We start from the raw sequence: 26,244 nt of genomic DNA on the forward strand, positions 1-26,244 counted from the left end.
TAGCTAATTATGTCTGGACATTCAAAAATAGCATGTGCCTTTTGTATATTGGCTTGCATTGATTCAATTACATGTATTGTAGTGTTTGGAATAATTAACTTCTTTTAACAAAACCTGTTATGAATCAATATTTTATTAGGGAGATTTAGTGTACATGTTGGTCATCAAAAGTTTACATGTAATAGTATATGTGCAGTCTTTGTTGGTTGATAGGAATCTATAAATATCTTTGCTGTTCTTGTAACAAAGGAAAGTACTGGCTGTGGATGTTAAAGTATGTGAAAAGAGGATTATATTGGATTTAAAGTTATTCATGTACTTCTTGTCCGTTTAACATGACTGTGATAAATTGTTCATTTACAGCTATGTTTAGGCTTTAAGAATCATTGGAAGTGATAATGTATAACAGTTATAATGATGTGTCAGAAACTTCCTACAGTATTGGAAGAAATTTTACGGAGATCAAGACTGAGTACGACTGTGATAACTACTCACCTCATTTGAATTCTAATGTTTCTGTGCTGAAACTTCTTCAGGAACAAAATGATGCTGTTTTTGTTGGGTAGGAATTACGTATATGATTTCATTTACTGGTTACAGGTATAATAAAAAAAGAGAATTATGATGGCAATCTACCAGATTAGATCCCGGGTGGACTATTTCTACGGAATGAAATACATTGTCATCTTCTTATGACAGTTACACACTCGCATTCATTCGGTATATTCCTTTACACCCCGGGTATATAAAAGTGACTAAGAATATAAAAATAGGGATAATTTAGGAGTCATATTATCAACTCTACAGAATGAATGTGATTGTGTAACTAACTTTCATATTGTTAATTTGTTTAAGTGACAATGTAATTCATTTTGTGTAGTTGATACCGTGACTACTCGTCTATAAGGAGGGACCTAAAGATGTTGCAAAGTCTACCATCACTGCCTTATATATTTTTTTTTCAAGATACAGCTGGCCTGGTGCACAGTAAAGTGCCCAGTTCAGCAAAAAATCATGTACATAGCTCCATCTTTCAAACAGTACATGATAGAACAATGAAATAAAGTTTATAAGTAAGGTCTGATACAGATGTAAATGTGGAGGTGAACATTTATCAAAAAATTTAGAAATCAAGTGATGCGACAAGTTTAAGTAGGCAAAAATTAGCCATTTTTGCATGTAACTGGTTAGCATCTAAAATTTCACTATTTTTGTTAGCTGAGTTACAGAAATTCTGTTTCTTTAAACATCTTCACTGTTAAATTTTGTGAAAGAAAAATATCTTAGCTTTCATCTGATATATAACATCATGTACTTCTGTAATCTGCTTTCCAGAATTAATGCTTGAACCAAAGTTGTATGGATGTAACGCCCTAGAAATCTGAAAAAGCTATACTTAAAGAAGTGTAGAAAAAAATAGTATCTTTTGGTGTTGGAACATGTATGATAGCCTTGAAAAGTTTAAAAAGTATGCAAGTTGTAATAATCAAAGTATCATTTCTGTACATCAAAGCTAAAAAAATATATGGTCGAATGTCTCGCCAAAAGTAAGTTTGTGACTAAAAATCCGTAATGTCCGTCCCCCTACCATAAATTTCATTAAGGGTTATACAACTAGAAATGTTCAGCATATTTTTATTAGGCAATAGAAAATTAGTTTTTAGATTCTCATCCCCGCCCGCCCCTATCTGAAACCCCACGCCTCGAAATTTTTTATTGGTCAAAATCCAGATATCCAAAATTTCATGTCCGGATACTGGTACACTTTCATAAACATTGCATAATTCTAGAGTTTAAAGAAAATGTTTAACATATTATGGTAATGCAAAGACAATTTAACAGCATTTGACAGTATCTGATATTAAAATTTACCATGACATTACCTCTTATTATAACAAATTAAGAAAAATGATCATAAAATATCGGCAATTCACACGACTAGCAGACGTTCTGGCAAACTACTTTCGATTTCAAAAACTTTTAGAAAAAGGTAAAGCCAATGTATTTTCTTATCCTTATTTGATTGTTATTGATTTTTATTGATTAGAAATAAGTATCTGTTGTCTCGATTTCAATATTTCAATTGTGTTTAACATGGAATTTGCCTTCGTGGGGAAGCCTGACATGCCATTTTCACGTGCAAAGTATACTGAATTACCGCGCTATTTGTTTCATAGATATGGAAATAGGATTAAAATATGCTGTGCATGCAAGTGCATCTAATTAAGAAATATCTGAATTTTTTCAAGTGTAGAAATACTAGATTCCTCGTATTTTAAACTTTAACCTCGAAAGTCAATATCATCATCATCATCGGTTCCACGGGTATATAGCTTTTAACACATGCTCAGCAGAATGACAGATTGATTGTTTTCTTTAAAAATCGTGTCTGTACTTCGACAGAACTAAATATTTTGAATTTTCAAATACACTGAACAGACAAATATTAATTTGCCGTTGTTGTAGATTTACTTTTTTGTATAGGATACAATCAACCATCAGACAAAATGACTTACTATCACATTATAAACAAGATAAAAGTTTATGACATAAAATTTTTTTGTTCATTTCAAAATTATTTCAAAATGGGTTTTACATATACAAGCATTCAAAGACACAGCAATACACACTAGAATATCAATACAGTGATATTTTAAATATAATTTGTCAGATTGACCTCCACAATACCATATTTCCAAATTAAAAAATAAAAAATAAAAAGTGCCCACCCGCCCCATTTTTTCTCAAAATTCGGATGAGAATCTAAACATTTATTTTCTCTGGCCTTATATATGATGACATAAATAACATTTCCAAAAATTATTGAAATCCATCAAGTAGTTTTTTTAGATATTGACAAAAGTGTAAAAGTTATCTGTAATGTCCGTCCCCACTTTTATTTGATTTTGAATGTTGTATATATGTTATTATTTTCAATCAAATCCTATTCCTTTTATTTCTGTTTTTCCAAAAATAACTGAAATTTGAGAGAAATGCATTAAAAATCAGTAAAATACATTATTTTGTGACATTTTTTCTTAAAAACAGTGTGTATAAAAGAGAATTGTCAAAATTTGTTGAAATCTTCAGCAAAGTGAATCAGATTCATACATGAATTTTACTTTCATGTAAAGAATTCATGCAAAACATAAAAAAGGACAAATGAGTATATATATAATAAGTAAAACTTTGTCAAACATTATCTATAAGCAGATTTAAAGTGTTGGGGGACGGACATTACATTTTTTCTAAGATTTTGGGTTCTGCACTGCCTCATAGCTAGCTCTTTAATGAAATGTAAAGTTTCATTAAATTCTTTCCAGTAGTTGCAAAGTTGCTGCTCAGACAAAATCGGAGAATTTAAAATTTAATACCACAAACTCATATCCCTGTAAATAGTGTTTCAGTAAAAAAGTTAAACACCATAAAATTTCATGCCCACTATTTTATATGATTCCACAACATTTCAAAAAGGGGAGATAAATCAACAATTATTCCATTCTGAAAAGCTTACATCAAGATGAAAAGTTTTCTGCTGTCTCAAGGAATATAAAGGGATACAATTCTGTAAAACCTGTATTTTTTTCTTGAAAGACAATTCTTCTGAGTTCGACTGTAAAAGCTGCATTTTTTTTTAGCTCACCTGACTCAAAGTGACAAGGTGAGCTTTTGTGATCGCGTGGTGTCAGTCGTGCGTGCGTGCGTCAGTCCGTAAACTTTTGCTTGTGACCACTCTAGAGGTCACATTTTTCATTGGATCTTTATGAAAGTTGGTCAGAATGTTCACCTTGATGATATCTAGGTCAAGTTCGAAACTGGGTCACGTGCCAATAAAAACTAGGTCAGTAGGTCTAAAAATAGAAAAACCTTGTGACCTCTCTAGAGGCCATATATTTCACAAGATCTTCATGAAAATTGGTCAGAATGTTCACCTTGATGATATTTAGGTCAGGTTCGAAACTGGGTCACGTGACTTCAAAAACTAGGTCAGTAGGCCTAAAAATAGAAAAATCTTGTGACCTCTCTAGAGGCCATATATTTCACAAGATCTTCATGAAAATTGGTCAGAACGTTCACCTTGATGATATCTAGGTCAAGATCGAAACTGGGTCACGTGCCCTCAAAAACTAGGTCAGTAGGTCAAATAATAGAAAAACCTTGTGACATCTCTAAAGGCCATATTTTTCATGGGATCTGTATGAAAGTTGGTCTGAATGTTCATCTTGATGATATCTAGGTCAAGTTCGAAACTGGGTCTCGTGCGGTCAAAAACTAGGCCAGTAGGTCTAAAAATAGAAAAACCTTGTGACCTCTCTAGAGGCCATATATTTCATGAGATCTTCATGAAAATTGGTCAGAATGTTCACCTTGATAATATCTAGGTCATGTTTGAAAGTGGGTCACATGCTGTCAAAAACTAGGTCAGTAGGTCAAATAATAGAAAAACCTTGTGACCTCTCTAGAGGCCATATTTTTCATGGGATCTGTATGAAAGTTGGTCTGAATGTTCATCTTGATGATATCTAGGTCAAGTTCGATAGTGGGTCACATGCCATCAAAATCTAGGCCAGTAGGTCAAATAATAGAAAAACCTTGTGACCTCTCTAAAGGCCATATTTTTCATGGGATCTGTATGAAAGTTGGTCTGAATGTTTATCTTGATGATATCTAGGTCAAATTTGAAACTGGGTCTCGTGCGGTCAAAAGCTAGGTCCGTAGGTCTAAAAATAGAAAAACCTTGTGACCTCTCTAGAGGCCATACTTGTGATGGATCTCCATAAAAATTGGTCAGAATGTTCATCTTGATATTATCTAGGTCAGTTTCGAAAGTGGGTCACGTGCTGTCAAAAAGTAGGTCAGTAGGTCAAGTAATGAAAAAACGTTGTGACTCTCTAGAGGCCATATTTTTCATGGGATCTGTATGAAAGTTGGTCTGAATGTTTATCTTGATGATATATAGGTCAAGTTTGAAACTGGGTCAACTGCGATCCAAAACTAGGTCAGTAGGTCTTGAAATAGAAAAACCTTGTGACCTCTCTAGAGGCCATACCCTTGAATGGATCTTCATGAAAATTGGTCAGAATGTTCACCTTGATGATATCTAGGTCAAGTTTGAAACTGGGTCAGGTGCCGTAAAAAACTAGGTCAGTAGGTCAAATAATAAAAAAACCTTGTGACCTCTCTAGAGGCCAAACTTTTAATAGATCTGTATGAAAGTTGGTCTGAATGTTCATCTTGATGATATCTAGGTCAAGTTTGGAACTGGGTCAACTGCAGTCAAAAACTAGGTCAGTAGGTCTAAAATTAGAAAAATCTTTTGACCTCTCTAGAGGCCATATTTTTCAATGGATCTTAATGAATATTGGTCAGAATGTTCACCTTGATGATATCTAGGTCAGTTTTGAAACTGGGTCACGTGTGGTCAAAAACTAGGCCAGTAGGTATAAAAATAGAAAAACCTTGTGACCTCTCTAGAGGCCATATTTTTCATGAGATCTTCATGAAAATTAGTGAGAATGTTCACCTTGATGATATCTAGGTAAAGTTCAAAACAGGGTCACATACTTTTGAAAACTAGGTCAATAGGTCAAATAATAGAAAAACCTTGTGACCTCTGTAGAGACCATATTTTTCAATGGATCTTTATGAAAATTGGTCAATATTTTTATCTTGATAATATCTAGGTCAAGTTCAAAACTGGGTCACATGAGTTCAAAAACTAGGTCACTATGTCAAATAATAGAAAAAACGACGTCATACTCAAAACTGGGTCATGTGGGAAGAGGTGGGCGATTCAGGACCATCATGGTCCTCTTGTCTTGAAAATGTTTTGGAGTGAAAGCTAACAGCTGATCTGTATCTGAAATGCTAAATGACTATCACAAAAAACCGAACCAATTAACATGACTATGTACAGCATCTGACTTTAATCAAAATACATTATGTCCTGTGTCGACATGACTCTTATTGTTGCAGCATCATATTTCTTGATTCTAACCTGTTTTTAATGACAGTATTTTCTTGTTTATTACTTAAAAATGCAGATTTGTTACTGAAGCTGTTTCTGTAAGTTTAATATTATTCGAAGATGTGTTCGTTTCTGATTCGTCAAAAAATGGCCGTCAGAGGGCGTGGTCACTTTTCATCAACAATTTCTTTAAACAACATCTCCAAAACCACTGCATGGACTTTGCTGAAACTTTACATAAATGACCTCCGGGAAGCCCTCTTTCAAAATTGTTCAAATGGTTCTGGTTCATTGAACATGTAGGTCTTTTTGGTTAAAAATAGTTTTTCAGCTGTCAGACTTTAAAAGTCTTTTTCTCTAGAGCTGTCCAAAAAGTACATTTTTTCCCCATATTTCTAAAAAAAATCCCTTGAAATTTTTTTATGTTTTTTTTTTTTTCACATATATCCCAACCAACAATACCCTTTCACCCTTTCTAGATGTACATGATATTAATGTAAACTGTACCATTTAAAACATGAGACAGTGTGTTTTTAAATTATTTTCTTTTTAGCTCACCTGTCACATAGTGACAGGGTGAGCTTCTGTGATCGCCCTTCGTCCGTCCACAATTTCCTTGTCAGAGACCACATTTTGTATTTGATTTTATTCAAACTTGCACGCAACTTGTATGGGCATAATATCTCAGTTCCTTTCGAAAACTGGCCAGATCCCATCATGGGTTCCAGAGTTATGGCCCCTTAAAGGGCCAAAATTTGCTATTTTTGGCTTGTGAACACGATAGAGACAACATTTTGCAATCAACTTTAATCAAACTTGCACGCAACTTGTATTGGCATGATATCTCGGTTCCTTTCGAAAGCTGGCCAGATCCCATCATGGGTTCTGGCCCCTTAAAGGGCCAAAATTTGCTATTTCGGCTTTTGCAGCCATATAGAGACTTCATTTATGGTTTGATTTGATCCAAACTTGAAACATTTCTAACATTAACCCTAACCCGTCAGATCCAATCATTGGTTCTAGAGTTATGGCCCCTGAATGAACATTGAAAGTGCCAAAATATGTTAATTTTTACCTTGTGAACATAATAAATGCCGCATTTTGCATTCAACTTTAGAAATCATGCACACAACTTAAATCACAATAATATATATCAGTTCCCATTGCTTGAAGGTCAAGGTCACACATTGAGGTCAAGGTCAGTACTTATCCATAAAATGGAAATATCTCTGCAACTATTGATGGTATTGGTTTTGAAACTTAATGTACATGTATGTCATCAGGTTGACCTAGACACTATGCACTTATTATATATATCTGATTACCTCCCCTGATTTTAATAAAAATGGATTTATATCGGTACTTACTTATAGGACTAGGTTGAAATTTCATTATTGTCAGAAGTTGGACTGAGACAATCAGGGTAGATAACTATGGATTGATTTTATGTCAAATAACCTCCCTTTATTTCAAATTAAAATGTGTATATCTGCGTAACTAATGAAGATAATGATCTGAAATTTCATTTATGCCATCAGATGGACTTGGACAATCAGTGTAGATACATATTGACTGAATTTATGAAAAATTACCTCCCTTTATTTTTTATGTAAATGAATATATATACCTTAGCAGCTTCTAATGAGACTGATTGAAACATTATTTATGTCTTCCATGGAAAGAAATATTAGATAACTGTTCATTGAACATGTATCGATATGAATACTTTTCAAATATATCTATTAGGCTTGTACTCTGTATCTTCTACATGCATATACCAATACATGATTAATTCCCCTGATTTTCATGAAAAAATCGATTTATCTCAGTAAACATTTGAAATTTCATTGTTGTCATAAGTTGGACAGAGACAATCAGGGTACATAACTATGGACTGATTTTATGTCAAATAACCACCCTTTGTTAATCCCCTGCCGTGGCGGAGGGATTATAGGAATGGTCTGCGTCCGTCCTTCTGTCCGTCCTTCCGTCTTTCCGTCCTTCCATCGGTAACAAAATCGTGTCCGGTCCATATCTCCTAAACCCCTTGAAGGGTTTTCATGAAACTTGGGTCAAATGATCACCTCATCAAAACGATGTGCAGAACCCATGAGTCAGCCTTGTCGGTTCAAGGTCAAGGTCACAACTCAAGGTCAAAGGTTTGAGCCTGCCATTTTGTGTCCGCTCTATATCTCATAAACCCCTTGAAGGAATTTTATAAAACTTGGGTCAAATGATCACCTCATCAAGACGATGTGCAGAACCCATGAGTCAGCCATGACGGCTCAAGGTCAAGGTCACAACTTGGGGTCAAAGGTTTTGAGCCTTCTATTTTGTGTCCGCTCTATATCTTCTAAACTTTTTGAAGGATTTTCATGAAACTTGGGTCAAATGATCACCTCATCAAGACAATGTGCAGAGCCCATGGGTCAGCCTTGTCGGGTCAAGGTCACAACTCAAGGTCAAAGGTTTGAGTCTTCCATTTTGTGTCCGCTCTATATCTCCTAAACCCCTTGAAGGAATTTTATCAAACTTGGGTCAAATGATCACCTCATCAAGACGATGTGCAGAACCCATGAGTCAGTCATGCCGGCTCAAGGTCAAGGTCACAACTGAAGGTCAAAGGTTTGAGCCTTCCATTTCGTGTCCGCTCTGTATCTCCTAAACCCCTTGAAGGAATTTTATAAAACTTGGGTAAAATGATTACCTCATCAAAACGATGTGCAGAAATTATGAGTCAACCATGCCAGCTCAAGGTCAAGGTCACAACTAAGGGTTTTGAGCCTTCCATTTTGTGTCCACTCTGTATCTCCTCAACCCCTTGAAGGATTTTCATCAAACTTGGGTCAAATGATCACCTCATCAAGAACTCATCAGTCAGCCATGTCAACTCAAGGTCAAGGTCACAACTGAAGGTCAAAGGTTTCAGCTCTGTATCTCCTAAACCCCTTGAAGGACTTTCATGAAACTTGGGTCAAATGATCACCTCATCAAGACGCTGTGCAGAATTCATGAGTCAACCTAGCCTGGGAAGCCGTTGATAATATTTGTGCTTTGTTAGAAGAAATGTACCATATATTTATGCATTAAAGATATCACTTCAGGCCTTTTTTTATGCTGATTTTAGGGCCGAAATTCGGCCTCATTCCCCAATCTAAAAAGTATACTTTTTTCCCCACCTTGGCCAAAAATTCCCCATGCAAAAAAAAATGAAATAAGTTTTGATTTTCAGTCCTGATTTTAACAACTTTTCAGCAAATATATTCCTCCAAATATTGATTTCGCAAAGTAAATTTCCCCTCCAAAAGGGACCTGGTACTCTTCCCTAAATTTACAAAAAAAGGGCTGCACTTAATTTGTGGTAATTAGTGTTAATTGGCATTCATCGAGTTTCTGATATTATCAACGCCTGGGGAAATCTGAAGGAGTTTCCATGTAACTACTGATTATCGATTTTCTATAGTTAGCCTAATTAACATGTGATCATATTTGCGCTTTTTGAATCGAAAACAAGGCAATGCTGCCGAAATTTCAACAATTTTCGTAGATCACTAGGTCTGCATTAAAATAACATCTTGATAGCTATGACGCAAATTTAAGTTTATACTGACATATTTAAAAGTTGTTACAACTTGCTGGAAAAGCTATGGGAGGTACAAACTGGCCCGGAATTGTTCGGAAACCTTCGGAAGTACACAATTCCGATCTGTTTTTTCCCATGAGAATTCCGTTTCTATTTTTAGCCATGGATTATTGCTTTCAGAAGTTATCGTTCTTTATTAAACACCCGCATATTTCGGGTGTAATATAGGTGGCGCTGTGGTCGGAAAACAGGTTTCCCCAGGCTGTCAATTTGCAGGTAGAAAAAAAAAGTTAGAAATTGGCAGACTGGATTCCCAGGCTAGAGTCAGCCATGTCAGTTCAAGGTCAAGGTCACAGCTAAAATCAAAGGTTTACCCTTTCACTATCCATAGCAGTGGTGGGGGATTTAGCTGTCTTTCAGACTGCCTTGTTTCAAATTAAAATGGGTGTATCTCAGTAAACAATGAAGATACTGATTTGAAATTTTATTTATGCCATCAGATGGACTCGGACAATCAGGGTAGATAACTTTTGACTGAAGTTATGACAAATTACCTCCCTTTATTTATGTAATGAATATACCTCAGCAGCATCTAATGAGATTGGTTTTACATGTTACTTATGTCTTCCAGGGTAAGGAATAGTCATGCTAGTACAAAAATGCAGCATTTGAGCCTAGGACCCTCAAACTTGGTTTGGAGGTTGGCCCTGACAAGTGACCCATAGGTCAAAAGGGACTGTTACAAGAAAATATTTATTTTGATGATATTTAATGTGTATGCCTATGTGATCTATGTCAAAACTTAATCTTATCATTTAGAGCAATAGCACTCAGATGAGCGATATAGGGCCATCATGGCCCTCTTGTTTACTAGTGTAACATATTTATGAAAAATATTGCTTTTATACGACGCAAACTTTCCCCTATTTTAGTGGTTACGGCGCTATTTTTCCCTCCTTACGGGCCCCGCCACCATTTCCCCAAAACTTAAAAGAAACACTGGGTCACATGTATATAATATAGGCTAACGTAGAAGAAACCTAACTCCGTACTTGTAACATTACATTATACAAACACACTTGAAGCCTTGTACGCAGGTGAGCCTCCTGTTTTAAATTCTGTAGCACAAACCAGTTTAAGTGTTATTTTTGTCCTTATGTGTGTTTAATTCTAAAAATCTGTTAATATCAAAGGAAAAAATAATTTCATGGATGGAAATTTTATGTATTTCCATTGATTCTGAATGGATGTTTAGTAATTACTTTATTTAAATTGGAAAGTTTCATATTTCAAGCCTGATGTTTATAATAAATTGTCTGTTTAAGAGACAGTGTGACAAAATTAGACTGCAAAGAGACAATATTAAGTTTTCTAAACAGAATTTTCTATATCTTTCTCGCATGTTTCTATAGAGAACAAGGACTTTGTGACCACATGGATTTTGATACATTTCATATATTTGAAATGTATACTGTAATAATAATATACAAATACAAAACTTGTTGAAAATGGAAGATGACAATTATTTGACGTCTTTATGCAGGGATTCAATAGACAGAACAGTGACGAAAGTCGAGGACCCATCATGCATGATTTCAGTTGGTAACTACATGCCTGTTCAGTCAATGATGCCGCCGGCTGTGCCCATGAATCAGAGTCCAACATCGACGACAATGGACCATGTTGATCCAAGGGATAGATACCATCCGGCATTGATGAGTCCACATTTTCTTGCCGACTCACGACGAATGAAGGCAGAAACATCACATGGTAAGGAATTTTGTCCTGATATTAAAGGAAGTTATAGGTAAAATCTTGGTTAGAACTGTTCTTATTTTAGAAACTACAGTACAATTTTTTTTAGAGAGATGCACTCTGGAAGAATTAAATGTGATTGCGGTGCAGAGGTTGTTGCTCAGATGAGGTTAGTTTTCTAAGAATTTTGTCTAATGAGAAAGAAACTATGGCTTTTTATAGGGGTATTACGCTTTCTGGAGGTGACCACAGGTACAGTACAGACTATACTGTTATTTTTCAACTGTTGTTTATAGGTATACACTATTTCTTCATTATTAGGATGTGTAAAGACATGATATGTACTAAACTTTAAGACACTGTAATGGAAATTTCATTTTAAAGATCAGTTGTTGTTTTCATCTTGAACTCATCTTCCTTGGTAGTCTAGTGTTGGGTTGGGTATCATGTCATGTATCTATGGCATGATATTCCAGTGAAGAGTTGGGAATTGTGGTCAATGCAACAAGAACACACTGTCCTTCATATGACTGAAAATTGTTGTCATCAAACAACATCTCACATGAAAACGTGATGAAGATGCTAAAACTGGGCCTGGATGTTCCTTAGATAATCCTCTAAGAGAGTTGCTCAAAGAATTTCACCAAACCTCACAAGTAGTTTGTATGAAAGCTTGTTGTGCACATTACGGGGTGTTCCAGTTTTGTGAGTTTCAACAGTCATAATTCTTGATTTGTCATATTCTTTGATGTCTGTGCAACATCTATATGACTGGTTGGAAATCCACCAAACTTCACAGGAGTGATCACTGCCAAACTTATGTGTATATCCTTGTAATATTATGGTTCAGTGATATGTGTATATCAGATCTTGAAATAATTTCACACAAATCTTTCTCAGGTAAACCAACACCAGATTCATCAAAAAGCATGGCCACTTGAGGGCTTGATTACTTTTTATACGCCCATCCCTGAAAGAGCGGGGCGTATTATGTGAACACCCGTGGCAAGCGGTCGGTGTCCAAAAGCATGTGCGCTCTCTAAGTCAAACAATTTTAATCCAATCTTCACCAAACTTGCTGACAATGTTTGTGGGTATAATATCTCGGCCAAGTTTGATAACAAGCAAAATCGCCCCAGGCTCTCTTGGATTATGGCCCTTGAATTACTCAAAATCTGCAAATTTAGCCTTGTCCGCTATCTAAGTACAGTTTTCATCCGATCATCACCAAACTGGCTGATAATGTTTGTGGGCATAGTATCTCAGCCAGGCCTGGTAACCAGCCAAATTGCACCAGGCACTTGGATTATTGCCCTTGAATTACTTGAAATACTGTGAATTTAGCCTTGTCCGCTCTGTAAGTCGAATAGTTTTCACCCTATCTTCACCAAACTTGCTGACAATGTTTGTGGGCATAATATCTTGGCCAAGTTTGATAACCAGCCAAATCGCCCCAGGTACTGTTGGATTATGGCCCTTGAATTACTCTAAATCTGCTAATTTAGTCTTGTCCGAACAGTTTTTATCTCAGCCAAGTTCAATAACCACCTAAATCGCCCCAGGCAGTGTTGGAGTATGGCCCTTGAACTACTCTAAATCATTTTATGATACGTAACTGAATATTTAGACGGGCGTATTTTGTGACAGTCTGGCACTCTTGTTTCTATGTGTATATAATTGGAAAGTAAAAAAAAAATGTTTTATGTAGACTAATATGAGGAAAAAATTTAAGAATCTTTTTGTCTGAAGCTGCAAGACCCAGGGCTAAGATATCTTGTATGTAGGTAGCATTGTCCAGTGGTCCTCTACAAAGTTCATTCAGGTCTTGCATCCGGGCCAGGGTCAAAATTGGTGCTACCCATGAGGTTCAGTTATTTTACATATATAGACCTGTAAAGGAAAATTATAAAAAATCTACGTAAAGCCTCAACTTTCAAGGCCTAGAGCTTAGATACTTGGTATATAACATTGTGAAGAGTACCAAGAAATCAAGTAGAGCGATATAGGGCCATCTCAGATTTTCACTACGGTATATTTCATATTGTCAAATAACCCCTTTTTTAGTCAGGTTTTGATTGACAAAATGCTCAGATTTGATAAAATATGTATTACCATAAAAATCTGTTGATTCTCCTCCACCTAAATATATTGATTAGATAGCTGGTGAACTTTGTATACATAATTAGAGCAGTACAGTTCATAGGTATTGATTACTGGGTCCATACTGGCTGGAAAATAACAGGCTGGAATTCTTATATTTCAGTATTTTTCGTACATATTCATACATATGTTTGGATTATTCTTAAATCATTTCACCACGACCATTCTGCAAGTAAAAATGTATATTTGAGATACTTTCTTTAGAGGGTAAGATAAATAATCGTCCGTGAAATGTATGGAAATAAATGAGTCTTTTTAGTTTTGATAAATTTTACTGGTGTTTCATTTTCACAATTGAGGTACTTTGCTTTTTTCCTTGCCTACATGTATGGACTGATTTTTACACTTTGATAGTATAGTGCTGAGAATGTTGTTGTTTACCTGTAAAGAGCAAGAAATTTTTTACCGTTATGAAATCTAGTAACAACCATGTGGTTCTGGGACGATCTGTGTATGAAAAGAATTGGAACCACTGCCTTACCCTTGCATGATCGTAAGAGGCAACTAATAGGGTCTTAACACTTGGTTTTGCTGTAACTCTGTGATTCCAGCAGGTATACAAATTTTGATTCCATACCTCATGTTTTTATTTCGATGTAAATGAGATGTGAAATCAAAATTTGTAGTCCTGTTTGCCGCCATATAACCTATACTGTGTTGGTGTGCCGTAAAACCCAAATAAAATAAATAAAATAGTAACAACCACAGGCAAACTGACTGGTGAATATAACTAAGTACTGTTGGCGAAAAAAAAGGAATGAGACCGGCTGTTATTTAAGACTGGGATATATTTTTGTGTCAGGTTTTTTTTATGTGATTTAATATTAGTCTTCTTGGCTTCTTGGACTTTCATTGACTGATATTGACAGCTATGTTGAATTGACACGTACAAAATCTGGTACAAAAATTAGTAATAATTAAGGTTGCTGATTACAGTTGAATATGTATTAGCGGTCATTTGTTTTAAGCAAACCCTTACCTTAAGTACTCAGCCAACTGATTTATAAACTTTCTGCTGTAATTTCAACTTGTCAGAAGCAGCCATGCGCTGCAAGGAGCCAGTTTTTGTCGCTCCCTTGGCAGACTGATTACTATAGGTTTAACTGTATATTTTAAAAATTGTCATTACTTTATAATACTGGGAAGCATTTTTTCTACAGGTGGAAATGTGAATAAACTGTGCCAGGTTTGCAGCGATAATGCCTCAGGATTTCATTACGGAGTTTGGTCATGTGAAGGCTGCAAAGCGTTCTTCAAACGTAGCATCCAAGGTAACATTTCTACTTAAAATCATTTCATATGTACATGTATTTCAATGACTGAACATAATATAAAATTTTTATATAACTTTTAGAACTGTATTCAATTTAAAGATGATGGTTTTTCTGCAAGTTTTTCAAGTTTTCATTGCCAGTTAAACATACATTATGAATCACTTTTAATTGCGTATCCATGCCTGTCCATTGTACAAGTATCTACAGTTTGATTCTTGTTGATATAGGACTAACTTGCTTGGATTTAGTGGTTTCATCAGGTTACAAGATTAATATAAATAGAACTTTCATAAACACTTATGTATGGTGTTCTCTAAATTTTAAAATCTTAAAATTCATGTCCTCATGAAATAGCCGTTGTAACTAAAACTGTAAAATGATATATTTTTTTTAAGTTAATGTATGAAAGAAGTAACATGCTGTTAACTTTTTGTAGGTCCAGTAGATTATGTGTGTCCTGCAACAAATACATGTACAATAGATAAGCATAGAAGAAAAAGCTGTCAGGCTTGTCGACTTAGAAAGTGCTATGAAGTTGGGATGAACAAAGGTAATATACGCAGGACATTTGTTTTTATTGTAAGATACAAAATGTATTTCACCCAGTTTTCGTATATTTGATATTTTTCATGTGGTGAGCATTATATGGTGAAATTACCAGATCTGTTTCACCCAGATGCTACAAGGGTTTGATTGATTAATGTCATATTGAAATATGCTTGCACTTGCAGTGTTGATCAGCTAAGCAAAAGATACTGAATGAGTATTAGAATTTTATTTCTGATGAATCAAATTCACCGATTATGGTGCTTTTAATAGACAAAAAAAAATTGCAAAATGGCAATCTGTTGAGTGTTTCACTTGAAGCTACTGATGTTGGGCTTTTCTGTATATTTGAAATATTAAAGGTCATTTAGCAGTTTTTATAAAAGAGGTAAAGAAATGTTTGAAAGAAAATTTTAGTTTAAACAGATCATGTACATAAATCACATACATACAATAAAATTTTAGATACTTTACTTAATCAGACTGCAAACATAAAGTTCTGCGTATTCTATTTATTAATCATTCTTTGGTAAATAATTCATATAGGAAGTCAAAGGAAAGAACGAAAGTCTAATGGCTCAACACAGAATAAATCTCCTAAGCGACCTAGATCAGAATCTGGCGACAGTATGAATCATGGTGTAGACAGTATTCCGACACCTGCTAAGGTTTGCTTTTACACTTTCTCTTTTCGTTATTTATAGATTTCATTCATTTATACATTATGTGTGTGTTTTCCAATACTGATGTTTCACAGAAAAGTTGTTTTAAAAGTACATTGTGACAAAATGGAAATGAAGTTGAAAAGATGCCAGCAGCTTATCCTTGTGTTTTCACAAGCATGGTCCTGTCTCCTCATTTTTTTCTAAGCCTTACAGCCAGGCTCACAGTAAATTGGTTCATTATGTATTAACGAGTAATTACATATAATGGGAATAAGAAACTCTGCAAGGTTTCTTTTGTCGGTACTTAGTTCATTGAAATTAGGTTTAAGAGCTTCAGGATAGAACGTTGCTCACATTTAAAGGATAATTACTAGTGACTCCAAAAGTTGTAACATGTTTAGTAACTGCATATGAAAATTGTGAACATGTTTAATACTTGCGCACCAAAAAAAAAAAAAATCTGACAATTTGATTTTGTTTATGCTGATCACTGTTGATGTGCAATTGTTTATTTTGCAGAATTCAAGAAAGTCCAGAACAACTCTTATCATCGAAGCATTGAGTAAAGCAGATTTACCAAACCTTGAGAGCTATCATAACCACAGTTTGCCACCAACACGCACACATCTACTCACATCATTTGTTAAACTTGCAGAAAAAGAACTTGTCTTTTTAATCAACTGGGCTAAAAATGTTCCAGGTATGCAATAACTTGTGGTGAATTGATCATATTTTTGCTGTTACATTTATGCTCATTCTGCAGTTTGAAGATACCTGAAGGGAGGGAAGAAAATATAATTAAAGTTCTCATTTGATACAAAATAGTCCTTACACAGATGAAACACATTTATATTGTTACATGTATTTGGTGAATGCAACAGCAATTGTATTTGCATATAAATAAAATGTTGATGCAATAGTCCAATGTTCAATACCAGCACATGGTGTATTTTTTTGTTTGACAGATGCTTACTGTAGGCTCAATACTTTGTTGTGGGTGTGGAAGTGGGGCTCAATATTTCGTTGTGGAAGTGGTGGGGGGGGATATTGTCTGTATTATATTACTGTGTTGTTCAATTTTATGGAATAACATTTAGTATTTAATATAGACAAGTGAATTAGAACTTGATTACTTATAATATTATGCTTTTAACATATGAGCCATGCCATGGAAAAACCAACATAGTGGGTATGCGACCAGCATTGATCCAGACCAGCCTGCGCATCCGTGCAGTCTGGTCAGGATCCATGCTGTTCGCTAATAGTTTCTCCAATTCCAATAGGCTTTAAAAGCGAACAGCATGGAGCCTGACCAGACTGCGCGGATGCGCAGGCTGGTCTGGATCCATGCTGGTCGCATACCCACTATGTTGGTTTTCTCATGGCACGGCTCATATTATGTTGAGTCTTTGGGATCTTGTGTATTTGGTATGTAATATTGTTGGATGGAACACAGTGAATTTGAATTTGATGAATTATAAGCTTTTGGTATATTTTAGGCTACACCGAATTGAGTCTTGGGGATCAAGTACATCTGATAGAGTGTTGTTGGATGGAACTGCTCCTGCTTAATTGTGCATTCAGGTCTATGGAGCATGGTGGTCGCCGACTTGTCATTGCACCAGATCTTATATTAGAAAGGTATGCATTCCAAAACCTTTTGCTCAGAGTTTATAGTTTGATAAAGCTTTTGAGGGAATTTTTGCAGATTTCCCACTGTCTCATCATTTTTGAGACTAAATCATTGTTTAAAACCACTGTTTTTCAATTTATGTAGTGTTGTCGGAGTATACTTAGAAATGTTAAAATTGTTAATGATGTTTTACAGGTCGTATTGGTCAGTGTTAGGTATGGCTGATGTGCTGGAGCATGTTGCAGCAATCTCAGATCAACTAGTGCAATATAACCTCCATAATGAAGAGCTGTTGTTGCTACAGGCAACGGTTCTTGCCAATGCAGGTCAGTAGAACAGATATGAAAACTCATTATTTTATTTATTATTCTAGCTTTTTGTGGTGTAGAGAGAGTACATAAATGAAAAGAACTTCATAAATCAAGGAGGTTGAATGCTTCAGAAAATCTTGTGTAAATTGAATGAATTGCATAGCACTGTTTGATTTTGCATGTTATTTTGCATACGTTATGTTATGCATAAAATCCCAGAAAAAAAGCAGAAATCAATCCTTTGAACTACAATAGAAAATCTCAAGTCCACAGTTCTTATGTTTTGAATGTCCTTATCAAAAATTAAAAAAAAATCCCCTGATGTTTTGGCTCGAGATTATGACCACTGTATATGAAAAGTTCTAAATTTAAAATAAGGCAGTAGGTGTTCACACAGATATTTTTTGTCCAGAAATGAGGAAATAGCTGTCATTTTTTCCGGACTATATAATTATATAATTGCTGTTTGTTCAGGTCAGGGATTTTTCAGGACCTGTCATGATTTCAGGCTTTTGACTTATAGAATTTGCCTGTATAACTATTGGAAAAGAAGATTTCAGACTTGAGAATGTAGATTTTCAGGTTTTTGAATTTGGACTAAATCCTAGGTCTGCTGTTTCATAAAAATCTTTACCAAAAATTGGTATAGAACAATATTTGGACTTGTCATTTGTTTCTTCCCCCAGTAAAACAAAACAAGTGCAATTTAGTTATATTGGAACAAAAATAGGATATTTTACAATCATTTACATAAACGAATCTGTCAAAAGCCGCAGCCATGAAATTGATAAAAGTAAAACCTCGGATCACATCTCTTGACCAATCAGATGTAAATTATAAGAATTCTAGGACAAGCAAAAATAACTTCTGTGATATTGACTATCGTATGGTCTCATGTGTTTGTATTCATGTTACAGTTGTTTTTCTTTTACTTTTTCAGAGGTAAGAAAGCTGGCAAGCTTCAGTAAACTGCAAGAAATACGACAAAATATATTGGACAGTTCAGTTGACATTGCACAAAAATACCATCCTGACAATTTACGTCATGTGCCGTCCCTTATTTTATTACTGACTCATGTTAGACGGGCAGCAGAAAGGGCAACATTGTACTTTCAAAGTGTTAAGAAAGAAGGGTTAGTGCCATTCTGTGATCTGTTGACAGAAATGTTAGATGCTCAATCGGAAGAGAAAAAGCCGAGTATTTCAAATGATTCATAGCCTGATTGTGTCTCGTGGAAGGACAGAATCATAGACATTGTAAACATCTCTGTATATAATCATAGGGCAGTGTTGGCAATATTGCCAGAAAAGTGTTTCCTTTGTGTCATTTTAATGGATTGTCTTTCTGTAATTAGTAAGCATTTTCAGTATGTACATACTTGCTTTTTATGTAATATAGATTTCCCTTATTACACATGCCCGCTTTTTATGTAATATAGGTTTCCCTTATTACACATGCCCGCTTTTTATGTAATATAGGTTTCCCTTATTACACATGCCCGCTTTTTATGTAATGTAGATTTCCCTTATTACACATGCCCGCTTTTTATGTAATATAGGTTTCCCTTATTACACATGCCCGCTTTTTATGTAATGTAGATTTCCCTTATTACACATGCCCACTTTTTATGTAATATAGGTTTCCCTTATTACACATGCCCTGTACAATAGAAAGGCACAGCTTTTTATATCCTGATGGTTTGGGAAGTTTGCTTTTTTATCACTTTAATAGCACGTCGGATTTTTGAAAAAAAATCTACAAGGTATTTCATCACTTGATGGTAGGTGTTTGGATTTTTTTTAAGCCCATTTTTTTTTTCTCTTACTGTAAAAGCTATATCTTTGAAACTTTGCACACTTGTTTATCACATTAAGATGTGTAAGTGGACTGAGAACTATAACTGTGAATTTCCACTTTGTCAGACTTATGACCCATTATGTAAATTATAGAAAACTGGAATTTCTTGGTGAAAACTTTTAAGTTCACGTTACTCAAATACTTTAAGAGTTATAGCTTTGAAACTTTGTACACTCAATGTCACTAAATGAATATGTTGACCAAGAACCATTACTCTCAAATGAATATTGATTTAGAATTATGGCTTGTTTTAACTGAAAGCTATCTCTTTGTTAAAGTTGTTTAGGTCCACTTTACTTAAATATTTGAAGAGTTACAGCTTTGAAACTTTCAGTACTTGTTTGTCATCTTTACATAGGCCTAGAGTCAACTCTAGACATGCATTTCGTCAGAATTATGGACCTTTGTTTATATAGAAAATTGGAATTTCTTTGTTGAAATATTAATTGAGGTCCTTTTTTCTTGAATAAGCTTTGGAACTTGGAACACTTGTTTAGAAAGTAGGTCAAGAACGATAAATGTCTCTTGTATTTTGTCAGAATTATGGCCCTTTTAACTTGGAAAACTGGTATTCTTGGATGTTGTAGATTTTTGTTTAGCGCCGCTTTCCTTGAATACTTTATATTTTTGTGGTCATTAACTGGTGAGTTAAAAGGTCAGAAACCATAAATCTTTTCTTGCATATTGCCTAATGTCAGGCACTGACAGAACTGACAGACCACAGATAGCTCTTGTTTAACATCCCATGTTCTCTGTTAGAAATTTGCATTTAAATATGAAATATTGTTTGATCTTATTTATATTTAATCTTTAAAAGAAATGTTTTGTATACTTCATCCATTTTGTTTATAAAATTAACAATTTTCTAGAGGTTGGAGCTAGGTCTTCAATTTTATTAGTACTGTATGCTATATAGAGCTAGTGTTCAGTGATATTTTTTAACATATTTTAATTATGTATTTTAAATTTCTTAAAAGTGCTCTATCATCTACCTCAATTTTTCAAAACTCTTGTTATTGTTATAATGTCAATTATTTTCTGGTTGCATGTATGTAATGATACTTGTGTGGGCTTGTGGGTAATTTTTGTCTGGTTACATATAAAGTGAATTTTTAGTCAGATTACATAAATATAATTCTTATTGGGTTACATATTTAATTGGTCAAGTTATAAATGTATGTAATTATACTGGATAACATATGTGTATTTCTTGATGACTGTGTTTAATTATAACACAAAAGGTAAGAAACATTTAATTAATATCTGTAATTCCATATTATGATCACTTATTTGTAATTAAATGTCATATAATGTGTGTTTTGATTGTCAAATGAAATACATATGTTTTATCATTTCTAAATTTCACAAATGTAACATTTTGAAAGTTTTTTTTGGTGTTTTTTATCCCGCTGAAGGGAGGCATATAGTTTTTGAACCGTCGGTCTGTTCGCAATTTTCGTGTCCGGTCCATATCTTTGTCATTGATGGATGGATTTTCAAATAACTTGGCATGAATGTGTACCACAGTAAGACGACGTGTCGCGCGCAAGACCCAGGTCCGTAACTCAAAGGTCAAGGTCACACTTAGACATTTAAGGTCATTTTTCATGATAGTGCATTGATGGGCGTGTCCGTACCATATCTTTGTCATTCATGCATGGATTTTAAAATGATTATGCATGAATGTGTGACACAGTAAGACGAAGTGTCGCGCGCAAGACACAGCTCCGAAGGTCAAAGGTCCTAAACTCTAACATCGGCCATAACTATTCATTCAAAGTGCCATCGGGGGCATGTGTCCTCCTATGGAGACAGCTCTTGTTAGCTCACCTGTCACAAAGTGACAAGGTGAGCTTTTGTGATCGCGCGGTGTCCGTCGTCCGTGCGTGCGTCCGTAAACTTTTGCTCGGGATATTTATGAAAGGTGGTCAGAATGTTCATCTTGATGATATAAAGGTCAAGTTCGAAACTGGGTCACGTGCCTTCAAAAACTAGGTCAGTAGGTCTAAAAATAGAAAAACCTTGTGACCTCTCTAGAGGCCATATATTTCACAAGATCTTCATGAAAATTGGTCGGAATGTTTACCTTGATGATATCTAGGTCAAGTTTGAAACTGGGTTACGTGCCATCAAAAACTAGGTCAGTAGGTCTAAAAATAGAAAAACCTTGTGACCTCTCTAGAGGCCATATATTTCACAAGATCTTCATGAAAATTGGTCAGAACGTTCATCTTGATGATATCTAGGTCAAGTTTGAAACTGGGTCACGTGCCATCAAAAACTAGGTCAGTAGGTCTAAAAATAGAAAAACCTTGTGACCTCTCTAAAGGCCATATTTTTCATGGGATCTGTATGAAAGTTGGTCAGAATGTTCATCTTGATGATATCTAGGTCAAGTTCGAAAGTGGGTCACATGCCATCTAAAACTAGGTCAGTAGGTCAAATAATAGAAAAACCTTGTCACCTCTCTAAAGGCCATATTTTACATGGGATCTGTATGAAAATTGGTCTGAATGTTCTTGATGATATCTAGGTCAAGTTCGAAACAGGGTCATGTGCGGTCAAAAACTAGGTCAGTAGGTCTAAAAATAGAAAAACCTTGTGACCTCTCTAGAGGCCATACTTGTAAATGGATCTCCATAAAAATTGGTCAGAATGTTTACCTTGATGATATCTAGGTCAAGTTTGAAACTGGGTCACGTGCCTTAAAAAACCAGGTCAGTAGGTCAAATAATAAAAAAAACCTTGTGACCTCTCTAGAGGCCATACTTTTCATGGGATCTGTATGAAAGTTGGTCTTAATGTTCCCATTGATGATATCTAGGTCAGTTTCGAAACTGGGTCACGTGCGATCAAAAACTAGGCCAGTAGGTATAAAAATAGAAAAACCTTGTGACCTCTCTAGAGGCCATATTTTTCATGAGATCTTCATGAAAATTAGTGAGAATGTTCACCTTGATGACATCTAGATAATGTTCAAAACAGGGTCACGTACCTTCAAAAACTAGGTCAATAGGTCAAATAATAGAAAAACCTTGTGACCTCTCTAGAGACCATATTTTTCAATGGATCTTCATGAAAATTGGTCAGAATTTTTATCTTGATAATATCTAGGTCAAGTTCAAAACTGGGACACATGAGCTCAAAAACTAGGTCACTATGTCAAATAATAGAAAAAACGACATCATACTCAAAACTGGGTCATGTGGAAAGAGGTGAGCGATTCAGGACCATCATGGTCCTCCTGTTATTTTTGCGGGAGGGGGGTTATGTTTTTGTTTTTTGGTTGTTTTTTAAGCAAATTTGACCTAGCTCTTGCGTCAGTTCTTACTTTTGCTGCAGTTTTCAGTTTAAAGATAATGTATCACCTGTTTCTTTCTGCTGACGACAATTATTCATTGTGTCTAGATGGTGTTATGCATTGATATTTTAAGCCAAGGCAGAAAGGAACTGGTCATAAGAAATGGTTTAAAAAAATGCTTATTCATTTGTTACTGTGTGTTATTTGATACATTTATCTTGAAACTTGGTTATATTTCTTAAAATATTTCTTGCCTACTTTTGCAGCAGAACTTGCTGTACCTGTAGCTTGTTTTATCTTGTTTTCTGTTTTAGAATTTGTAGCTTTACAGTTAAACACACATATATGTACACAAAATTGCTGGATTTCAGTAAGAACTCTTCTCTGTGGACATTTTACTGGTAATGGCATTTTTCAATCTTTATGTTATTGTTTTGAAATACTAAAGAAACTGTAGTGTAAGGTATAGCAAAAATAATTTGTTTTTCATACTAGATATTTCAGTGTTTTTGCTTACATCATTTATAAAGCATTGTTTTACTTCTTTCAAATTCTGCAAGTGGGCGATACTGATATTTTTCAATGAAAAGGGCATATGCTGTAATAAATATAGCTTAGTATAGTGTGTTGCAAATTTAAGCCACCTTAGTCAAATTGAGCAGGGGGTTGGGTGTTGGGGAAAGGGTGATTTTGTCTCTATTTCCACAACAGTCTTTAGGTGCTGCTGTAAGTGAAGAATTGATGTTTTTGTTGGGTTAGCCTCCCACTAAAACTTGTTATATCAGCTGTACTATTCTGTACATATTTTGTTTGTTTGTCATCAGACATAAAATGATGTTTGATGTAAATGTAAATATATATATATATATGTAAGTGCTAAGAGTAATTTGTGTTTATTGGTGTACATGCAAAATGTGCTGAACTGTTTACTTGTTGATGGATCATTTTGTTAAAGAAAATTTTCATTTATTTTAATTTGCAACATTACATTTTACAGAATGGTATTTCATTACATTTGAAGTTTTTATGAAAGTGATATAGATTATTAATCCCCCGCCGTGGCGGAGGGATTATAGGAATGGTCTGCATCCGTCTGTCCGTCTTTCCGTCCGTCCTTCCGTCCGTAACAAAATCGTGTCCGGTCCATATCTCCTAAACCCCTTGAAGGATTTTCATGAAACTTGGGTCAAATGATCACCTCATCAAGACGATGTGCAGAACCCATGAGACAGCCTTGTCGGTTCAAGGTCAAGGTCACAACTCAATGTCAAAGGTTTGAGCCTGCCATTTTGTGTCCGCTCTATATCTCCTAAACCCCTTGAAGGAATTTTATAAAACTTGGGTCAAATGATCACCTCATCAAGACGATGTGCAGAACCCATGAGTCAGCCATGCCGGCTCAAAGTCAAGGTCACAACTCAAGGTCAAAGGTTTGAGCCTTCCATTTTGTGTCCGCTCTATATCTCTTAAACCCCTTGAAGGAATTTTATAAAACTTGGGTCAAATGATCACCTCATCAAGACGATGTGCAGAACCCATGAGTCAATCATGGTGGCTCAAGGTCAAGGTCACAACTTAGGGTCAAAGGTTGAACCTTCCATTTTGTGTCCGCTCTATATCTCCTAAACCCCTTGAAGAATTTTCATCAAACTTGGGTCAAACGATCACCTCATCAAGGCGATGTGCAGAAATTATAAGTCAGCCATGTTGGCTCAAGGTCAAGGTCACAACTGAAGGTCAAAGGTTTGAGCCTTCCATTTCGTGTCCGCTCTATATCTCCTAAACCCCTTGAAGGAATTTTATAAAACTTGGGTCAAATGATTACCTCATCAAGAACTCATGAGTCAGCCATGTCAACTGAAGGTCAAGGTCACAACTGAAGGTCAAAGGTTTCAGCTCTGTATCTCCTAAACCCTTTGAAGGATTTCCATGAAACTTTGGTCAAATGATCACCTCATCAAGACGTTGTGCAGAATTCATGAGTCAGCCATGTCAGTTCAAGGTCAAGGTCACAGCTAAAATCAAAGGTTTTACCCTTTCACTATCCAAAGCAGTGGCGGGGGATTTAGCTGTCTTTAAGACTGCCTTGTTTGAAACTGTTTTGATTCGTTCTTTTTTTTTCAGAAGTTTAGACAGGAGGTTTCACTTATTGTTCAATACCTCGTCTTGCTTAAAAGTTAACTGTCTAATATTAATTTTCTTTTTGACTTCATACTTTGATCTTCTATCTTGGGCGCAAATTTTAAAGTAAAAAAGAAGCAACATACTCTTGGCAATTGATTAGGATGGTTAGAAGTAATTTTGCAGTCCTTAAATAAATAAAATAAAACGAGTGACAAACAACAACAGAGAGAAAATTGACTAAACTTTCTTGAACGAGACTGTTCCCATTATACCTATATGTTTGTAAGTTGCTGTAAAATTCTATCCCAACACTAAAATGTGGTTGTACTTGATGATTTCAAAGTAAGTAAATCATGGACAGAGTTCGAGGACCAGTCTAAATATTTCAGCACAAGACTGGTTGCTTCTGAGCACAAGTCTTGAAATGGCCAATGGCAAGTCTGCATTTCGTAACTGGTCTCCAGACTTAGTCCTATTATTTAACAGTCGTCCTTGCACATTATTCACTAAGAAATCTCATTTTCACACGAAGGTTTTCCACCTTGTATAAAAACATCACATTAAATGATATTTAAAATGTTTGTTATTTTTAAAAGTATGTCTGCCTGACTTAAAATGGTTAATAAATATGGTAATATTGAATTTTGTGTTATGTTTTCAATATATTGGTAGATTCTGATGAATGTGGTTTGCCTTTGCTTATATTATTAGCCTAATTCCTTTATTGTCAAAACACATCACCGTGATCACGTATCAAAAGTTCTTATACCACTGTGTATAATTACAGCGATTGAACTGTCTATTTGTCTGTCAGTCAGTACGAACCAGATTGCCTACAGCTCAAATTAATGACCTGATTTAGTTCATACTCACTTTCTACAATCCTTTTGGCAAGACCTTCAAACTGACCTATATTTATGTATATTTATGTAAGAAAAAAACATTTTGGTCCATATAGCCCACATAAATGCCCCGATAAAACTTGACACGGCATCATCACACTGTAGACCAGCTAAACACATTAGAAGAGTTCTGCATAACAGAAACCAAGCTTACTTGAGCTAAT

At 35.2% G+C, this 26,244-nt stretch overlaps 1 protein-coding gene across 2 annotated transcripts in view; it reads left to right on the forward strand.

Moving 5' to 3' along the window:
* LOC123526446 (estrogen receptor-like) overlaps nucleotides 1-25,820 on the forward strand; it is a 61,671-nt gene extending 35,851 nt beyond the window's left edge. For both annotated transcript variants that reach the window (XM_045305607.2, XM_045305599.2), the window contains exons 3-10: nucleotides 11,095-11,321; nucleotides 14,627-14,737; nucleotides 15,177-15,290; nucleotides 15,833-15,954; nucleotides 16,471-16,651; nucleotides 17,451-17,592; nucleotides 17,780-17,910; nucleotides 18,836-25,820. In XM_045305607.2, coding sequence (XP_045161542.2) covers nucleotides 11,095-11,321; nucleotides 14,627-14,737; nucleotides 15,177-15,290; nucleotides 15,833-15,954; nucleotides 16,471-16,651; nucleotides 17,451-17,592; nucleotides 17,780-17,910; nucleotides 18,836-19,113 — 1,306 coding nt within the window. In that variant the 3' untranslated portion in view covers nucleotides 19,114-25,820. The remainder of the gene's footprint in view (nucleotides 1-11,094; nucleotides 11,322-14,626; nucleotides 14,738-15,176; nucleotides 15,291-15,832; nucleotides 15,955-16,470; nucleotides 16,652-17,450; nucleotides 17,593-17,779; nucleotides 17,911-18,835) is intronic.
* The last annotated feature ends 424 nt before the right edge of the window (nucleotides 25,821-26,244 follow it).

Source organism: Mercenaria mercenaria, chromosome 1, assembly GCF_021730395.1.
Source record: "Mercenaria mercenaria strain notata chromosome 1, MADL_Memer_1, whole genome shotgun sequence".
Taxonomy (NCBI): domain Eukaryota; kingdom Metazoa; phylum Mollusca; class Bivalvia; order Venerida; family Veneridae; genus Mercenaria; species Mercenaria mercenaria.